This window comes from Coffea arabica, chromosome 5e, assembly GCF_036785885.1.
Source record: "Coffea arabica cultivar ET-39 chromosome 5e, Coffea Arabica ET-39 HiFi, whole genome shotgun sequence".
Lineage (NCBI taxonomy): Eukaryota > Viridiplantae > Streptophyta > Magnoliopsida > Gentianales > Rubiaceae > Coffea > Coffea arabica.
The window spans coordinates 6,018,876-6,027,116 of NC_092318.1; the positions used below are offsets into that span (position 1 = coordinate 6,018,876).

General features: G+C 36.5%; 1 protein-coding gene and 1 non-coding gene across 2 annotated transcripts; one reads left to right on the plus strand and one right to left on the minus strand.

Annotated features, from left to right (window-relative positions):
- The first annotated feature begins 1,968 nt into the window (after positions 1–1,968).
- Positions 1,969–7,319, plus strand: LOC140006862 (uncharacterized). Its single transcript, XM_072049530.1, has 5 exons — positions 1,969–2,208; positions 2,970–3,443; positions 3,639–4,725; positions 6,241–6,280; positions 6,674–7,319. Exons 1-5 carry the CDS (start codon positions 1,969–1,971, stop codon positions 7,317–7,319), a joined length of 2,487 nt encoding a protein of 828 aa, XP_071905631.1.
- On the minus strand, positions 2,506–2,612 carry LOC113719573 (small nucleolar RNA R71). The gene has a single exon (XR_003454922.2). It is a non-coding gene; the product is annotated as a small nucleolar RNA R71 (small nucleolar RNA).
- Positions 7,320–8,241: the final 922 nt, after the last annotated feature.

Consider the following 8,241-nt stretch of genomic DNA (forward strand, 5'->3'; position numbering starts at 1 on the left):
AAAGTGAAACGGCCCTAAAGGTACATTTAGGGTTTCGATTCATAAGCTATACAAAAGAGACATTCATTTAGCTCATTCGGCAACCAACTAGCAAGAATCATTCCAAAAGTAGTCATATGCCTGTAAGGAAAACAAAAGGAACGGTGTGAGCTGATAAGTGAATATTTAACGTACATTTTGTACGAATTTGGCATGAATTTTTGGTATGTTTTGAGAAGATTAAAGCCATATTTGAACTCTTTTGGTGATAATTGCTTAAATATTGTTTAAGGGTTAAGAAATTGATAAATGAGTGGATTAATGCGTTAATTTTGTGAAATTGTGAAGGTAATTGATGTATGAAATTCATGCACAAGTTGAAAGAAATGTCAGGGTCATCCAGAGGACAAAGTACACAAGAAATTGGGAGCAAAAATGTAGAAAAAGGGAATAAGTGAAAAACTGGAAAATTGCTCAACACGGATCCAAGCTCGGATCCGTGTGGACAAGAGGGATCCGACCCCTCGTCTGTACTTCTGGCGGAGTGTATTCGAGGTCAGGAAGATCCGACCTCGGATCTATCATGGGAAGTCCTCGGATCCTATAATCCGAGCTCGGATCCATTTTTCAACCCTCGGATCCGTGGCTCGGATCTGTCTCTCTCTTCAGCAAATGGCACAGCCGTTTTTCTTTACCTTTCTCACAACTTTTCCAGCTATTTTGAGGGACAGAAATCGGTGGCACATGCTTCTGCAATAAAAGAGAAGACCAAATGAGTGTGGACAAAAGGAAACATCATATCTTTGACTTCTTTTTACAAAATCTGAGTGGAGGAAATTATGAAGTGAGAGAAATGGAATTTCTACCACCTTTTATGCAGAAACACAGGGGAGAAGCCTGGATGACCATACGTAGCTAGTTTTCCTTCTTGCAACAAATTTTCTCTCTAGTTAAGAGTTCTTAGAGAAGCATTTGGTTTTTCACTTGTAACCATCTTGTACAAGAACATAGCAGGAATTGGAGAGCTTTACCTTCAATTGGCTAAGCTTTCTTTTACCTTTCTTATACTTGTATTTCATGATGTTTTGCATTAATAAACTTGTGAGTTTGATTGTTAAATCATTCATGAGTAGCTAATTTTCTATATCTAGGGAGTAGATGAAACTTATGGCTAAATAATACTAATTGAATGTGATTTACACTTGTTATATCTTGTATTAACTTGTCTACTTGTGTAGCTGTTCTTACTTGTTATTGATTGATCACCAATAGCATGTTTATAGTGTTATTATTCAATGAGAATTGGTAATAACAATTGAAACACATGAGTAGAGCTTGAGTTATATGTTCATGAAAATAGTGATACACTTAGGTGGATTATTGAGCATTTTATGAAATAAAACAGAGTAGTAGTAGTATTTCACCATGAAAATAGGGAAATCTATATTGCTCTAGGCCATTTCATCATGAAAATGAGACTTGGTAATTTTAGAAATGAATCTCTGGTTAAACAAGAATAATAGCAAGAAGTAAATCCATTAATTTGTGTTGTTTATTGCCATAAGTGGAATCTACATCCCTAGAATCTTCCTTAAGTGAATTTTCGCTATTTGCATTTAGCATTTGTTAAACTAGATTTGTATATCAGAGTTGTAGATTACAGCATTATATTTTCTCTGCTCAAATTAATTGTAAGTCTAAATAATAGAGAAAACAAGGGCTTAGTAATTGTTTAAATTGCTCATCGTGGGATCGACCCGATACACATCTTGTACTACAATTGCAACATGTATACTTGCAGTCCAACGGGTGTAAATTCGGAATTAAACTTGCATTGATAGTAAAAATCCCGTCAAGTTTTTGGCGCCGTTGCCGGGGAGCGGCAATATTAGGGCCTAGTCATCTCTATTAATTTAGACATTTTCATTGTTTTTATCCAAGTTGTTGAATTAAAACTGTAAAAATTTCTCTTATTTTTATTTGTAGTGTATGCACCGATCAAATCAAGAAATCGCACCTTTTGATCCTGAAATTGAAAGAACATTGCGGAGACAAAGGAGGAATACACTGCATCAAGAGGAACAAGAGGTTTGGCAGCCAATAGAAGATATCTTGATAGAATTACCATTTGAAGAAGAAATGGCGGAAAATGACCCAAATAGGCGAGTTCTGCGAGATTTTGCTTTACCGAGAACACAAGGTTCACAAACTAGCATAGCAAGGCCTTCGGTAAATGCTAACAACTTTGAGATTAAACCATCACTTATCCAAATGGTTCAACAATCTCAATTTGGAGGTAATGCAGTAGAAGATCCTAATACACACTTAGCTACATTCTTAGAAATATGTGATACCATTAAAATGAATGGAGTTAGTGATGATGCTATTAGGTTACGGTTGTTCCCATTTTCATTAAGGGATAAGGCAAAAATATGGTTACACTCTCATGCTCCTAACACTTTTACTACATGGGATGATTTATCAAGGGCATTTTTGAATAAGTATTTTCCACCCGGTAAGACTGCTAAGCTAAGAATGGATATCACTTGTTTTAGTCAAATGGAAGGAGAATCATTATATGAAGCATGGGAAAGGTTCAGAGAATTGTTACGGAAATGTCCACACCATGGACTACCCGAATGGCTGATTATACAAACCTTTTATAATGGTTTATCTTTCTCCACTAAAACTATGATTGATGCAGCCGCAGGTGGAGCTTTAATGGGTAAATCACCCCAAGAGGCTCATAATTTGATAGAAGAAATGGCAGCAAATAACTACCAATGGCCAATGAGAAAGGTACTACAAGACGTCACGCAGGTATGATAGAAATGGACACTCTCAATATGCTGAGTGCTCAAATGAATAATGTGATGAAGTTGCTAAGTAGACAAGGTGGAGTTGGTACAAGTTCATCTAATGCACATGTAACATGTTGTTCTATATGTGGAGGTGAACATGATACTAATGAGTGTGTTGATTCTGAGCAGGTACAATTCGTCAATAATTACAATCGTAATGCTCAAAATAACCCCTACTCGAATACTTACTATCCGGGGTGGAGAAATCATCCAAACTTTGGATGGAAGGATCAAGGAAATCAACCAAGGCCAACCAATCCACCGGGATTTCAATCAAGGCAACAACAAGCTGAAACTAAACCTGGTTGGGAGATGGCAGTGGAAAAGCTCGCAAAAGTTACTTCAGACAGATTTGAGCGAGTAGAAGGAAGGTTGGACCAACTCACTACAATGTACAGGAATGTAGAGGTCCAAATTGGTCAAATTGCTAGTTCGTTAAATAATCGAAATCAAGGCGAATTACCTAGCAAAACAGAGGTCAATCCTAAGGAGCATATGAAAGCCATTACTCTTCGTAGTGGTAAGCAATTAGAAGATCCTCCAGTGATGGAAGTTGAGAAAGATGAGAATGAAAAACAAGAAGAAAAGCAGAGGAACCAAGAGGCGATAGTGGAAGAAAATAGCCGGGAGGAATCAAGAGAAAATCAACCATCATCTTCCGCTACCATTCCAATACCTCCTGCGATTCCATTTCCACAAAGATTAAAGCAAAATAAGTTTGATAAAGAGTTTGAAAAATTTGTTAAACTGTTCAAACAATTGCACATTAACATTCCTTTTGCCGATGCTATTTTGCAGATTCCGTCTTATGCGAAATTTCTCAAGGAAATCATGACTAGAAAAAGAAAGTTGGAAGACTGCGAAACAATAGCATTAACGGAGGAATGTAGTGCAATTATTCAAAATAAGCTACCACCGAAGTTGAAGGATCCAGGGAGTTTTTCTATACCTTGCACCATAGGTAACGTTGATTTTTCTAAAGCATTGTGTGATCTTGGTGCTAGTGTATCATTAATACCTTTAACGGTGGCTAGACAATTGGGTTTGCATGAGCTTAAACGCACAAATATTACTTTGCAACTAGCGGATCGGTCTATTAGATATCCATTGGGAGTGTTGGAGAATGTATTGATAAAAGTTCAAAAATTTATCATTCCAGTGGATTTTGTGGTATTAGATATGGAAGAAGATATATCTATGCCAATTATTCTAGGTAGACCATTTCTAACTACTGCAGGTACTATTATTGATGTAAAAAATGGCAAGCTTAAGTTTCAAGTAGGGGAAGAAGAAGTAGAATTTAATTTGAATGAAATGGAAAAATACCCTTCTTTTACCGATCATGCTTATTCTATTGGCACAATTGATAAACTAACCCAAGAGATGAGTCAAGTCAACTTTGACTTAGATCCTCTTGAGCATTGTTTAATGAGTTTAGGTAAGCAAGAAGATGTTTATGAAGAAATTGAAGAATTGGCCAAGTACTTGGATTTTCAAGCACCTTATAAAAGGAGTAATTTGTATGAAAGTCTTGGCCAAGGAAAAGGGTTTTCACAACCTTCAGAAATTGAACCTCCAAGGTTAGAGCTTAAGCCACTTCCAACTCATCTAAGGTATGAATTTCTTGGAGAAAATAGCACTTTACCTGTAATTGTTAGTGCTGATCTTGATGATGAGCAGTGTACAAAGTTGCTAAGAGTTCTAAGGAAGCGTAAGAAGGCAATTGGATGGACAATTTCAGACATTAAAGGTATAAGTCCTTCTATATGCATGCATCGCATTTTATTGGAGGACAATTGCAAACCAGTGGTGGAAACACAAAGAAGACTCAATCCAAACATGAAAGAGGTGGTAAGAAATGAAATTCTTAAGTGGCTTGATGCAGGTATAGTCTTTCCTATCTCCGATAGTGTTTGGATTAGTCCAATTCATGTGGTACCAAAGAAAGGTGGAATAACTACAATCGTGGGTAAAAATAATGAATTGATTCCATCTAGACTTGTGGTAGGGTGGAGAGTGTGCATTGATTATCGTAAGTTAAATACGGTAACAAGAAAAGATCATTTTCCCCTACCATTTCTTGATCAATTATTGGAGCGAATAGCTGGATATGAATTTTACTGTTTTCTTGATGGTTTTTCAGGATATAATCAAATAGCTATAGCTCCAGAGGATCAAGAGAAGATCACATTTACATGTCCTTATGACACTTTTGCTTTTAGAAGAATGTCATTTGGTTTATGCAATGCTCCTGCAACTTTTCAACGATGCATGATGGCTATTTTTTCTGATTATATTGAGAAAATTATGGAGATATTTATGGATGATTTTTCTGTGTATGGTTCATCTTTTGATCATTGTCTTCATAATTTGGAATTGATTTTGCAGAGATGCGAGGAAACAAATCTTGTACTAAATTGGGAGAAATGCCATTTTATGGTAAAAGAAGGAATTGTCTTAGGGCACAAGATTTCCTCCAAGGGAATTGAGGTGGATAAAGCCAAAATAGAAGTTATCGAAAAATTGCCACCCCCAAGCAATGTCAAGGGGATAAGGAGTTTTTTAGGACATGCTGGCTTTTATAGACGTTTTATTAAAGATTTTTCTAAAATAGTAAAGCCATTATGTGATTTATTATGTAAAGATACTCCTTTTCAATTTAATGACAATTGTTTGGTTGCATTTGAAAGGTTGAAAAAGGAATTGATTTCGGCCCCAATTATAACTTCACCCGATTGGTCACTACCATTTGAATTGATGTGTGATGCAAGTGATTATGCGGTTGGAGCAGTTTTGGGACAAAAGAAAGAAGGACGATTGCACATCATTTACTATGCTAGCAAGTTGCTAAATGAGGCACAACTCAATTATTCAACGACAGAAAAAGAGCTATTGGCAGTGATATTTGCTTTGGACAAATTTAGATCCTATTTAGTAGGATCTAAAGTTATTATATATACGGACCATTCAGCTCTTAAATATTTGCTGCATAAGAAGGATGCAAAACCTAGACTAATTCGGTGGATTCTTTTATTGCAGGAATTTGATGTGGAGATAAAAGACAAAAAGGGATCGGAGAATGTAGTTGCAGATCATTTATCACGTTTGGAATATATCCCAACCAAAGATCAGGTTCCAATTCAAGAGAATTTTCCGGATGAGTTTGTTCTAGCACTTAGAAATTCTCCATGGTATGCAGATTTTGCTAACTACTTGGTCAGTGGAGAGATTCAAAAGGGGTTTAATTATCATCAAAAGAAGAAATTCTTATATGACGTCAAAAGTTACTTTTGGGAGGAACCATTGCTATACAGACATTGTGCCGATGGTATGATACGTAGATGTATTCCTGAAGATGAGGTACATAATGTTTTATATCATTGTCATAACCTTGAAACAGGTGGTCACTTCAGTACTTCAAAGACTGTGGCAAAAGTATGGCAATTAGGATTTTATTGGCCAACTATGTACCGAGATGCTAGGGAATATGTTAAAAATTGTGATGCATGCCAAAGAACTGGAAATATATCTCGAAAAAATGAAATGCCCCTGACTACGTTCTTGGAAGTTGAGTTATTTGATGTATGGGATATTGATTTTATGGGACCATTTCCTAGTTCTTTTAATAATAAGTACATCTTAGTAGCAGTGGATTATGTTTCTAAATGGGTAGAAGCAATCGCTTCACCTACTAATGACTCTAAGATTGTACTTAGATTCCTTAAAAAGAATATTTTCAGTAGATTTGGTATACCCAAGGCCATAGTAAGTGATGAAGGGAAACATTTTTGTAACAGACAATTGGATTCCTTATTGTTTAAATATGGTTGTAGGCACAAGACATCACTTCCATATCATCCTCAAGCCAATGGACAAGCAGAGTTAGCTAATAGAGAGATAAAGCTCATTTTGGAGAAAACTGTGAATAAATCACGCAAGGATTGGGCTACAAAGCTAGATGATACACTATGGGCTTACCGAACGGCATTTAAGACACCCCTAGGGATGTCGCCGTATCGTTTAGTCTATGGGAAAGCTTGTCACCTACCTGTGGAGATTAAGCACAAAGCTTATTGGGCAATTAAATCTATTAACATGGATTTTAATTTTGCAGGAGAAAAGCGATTACTTGAGCGAAGTGAATTGGAGGAACACCGACTACATGCATATGAAAATGCCAAAATTTATAAAGAAAAGATCAAATATTGGCATGATAAGCATATTATTCCTAAAAAATTTCAGGTAGGGGAACATGTACTTTTGTTCAACTCACGCTTGAGGTTATTTCCAGAAAAATTAAAGTCAAGGTGGTCGGGACCATTTGAAGTAACTCAAGTATTTCCTTATGGAGCAGTGGAAATAAAAGGAGAAAATGGTTCTCCATTTAAAGTAAATGGACAAAGATTGAAGCCCTATTTGGCAGGAGAAAAAGTTCCTAAAGGGGTAATTTACTCCTTAGGAAATGCAAAGGAGAATTAAAGAAGTTATAGGAGAGTCGAGCCAACGACTAGAAACAAAAGCGCTTGTTGGGAGGCAACCCAATAATAATCGTGTTTTTGTGTGTTTTTATGTGTTTCTTACATTTTGGTGTAATTTAATTGACTAATTAGATGTATTTCACTTGTTTGTAGGAGATACGGGAGTTTTATCATCCATTTTGGAGGTGCACTTGAAGAACATGTTGGCAGGGAGTTTTTCTTACCAAATTGTGTTTTAAGTGCTTAAAATTTCTATGCCTATACATACATTGTGCAATTCAAGTGAGTTTTGGTGAGATCATGGGGCCTGTTTGGAACCTGAGTTTTTTGGGAATTTGTCTAAAACTTTACTGTAGTGTACTGTAGAAGTTTTTGAAAAAATTTTGTAGAAATTTTTGTAAGGTGAAGGTGAAATTTTTTTTCCTTTTCTTTTTTTTTCTCTTTCTCTTTCTTTTTCTTTTTCTTTCTTTCCTTTTTCTTCTTCTTCTTCTTCTTCTTCTTCTTCCCCGTTACCTCCGCCGCCCCCTGCAAAAGCTCCCCCGTCGCTCCCCTCTGCCCGCAACCCCCCTCCCCCACCCCTGCAAAAGCTCTCCCTCTCTCTCCCTCTGCCCGCCACCCCCCTTCCCCACCCCTGCAAAAGTTCCCCCACTCCAATACTGCCAACGACCTTATGGTTATAAAGGTTCATGGATTCATTTGATGTGTATTTAATGCTCAAAAATGCCATTTTGATGTAAAAATGCAAAAATAATCAAAGAACCTCACCCCTCGATTTTCAATGTAAATGTGTTTGTTGTGTTTTGAGAGGATGGATATTGTGTTTAAGGTATATTGCATGTGTGTGGGAGGTTAGAATTGATAAAAAGTTTATCCAATGTGTGTTTTGGAATTGGCCGGAAAAGGGAGAAAAAGTTAAAAAAATT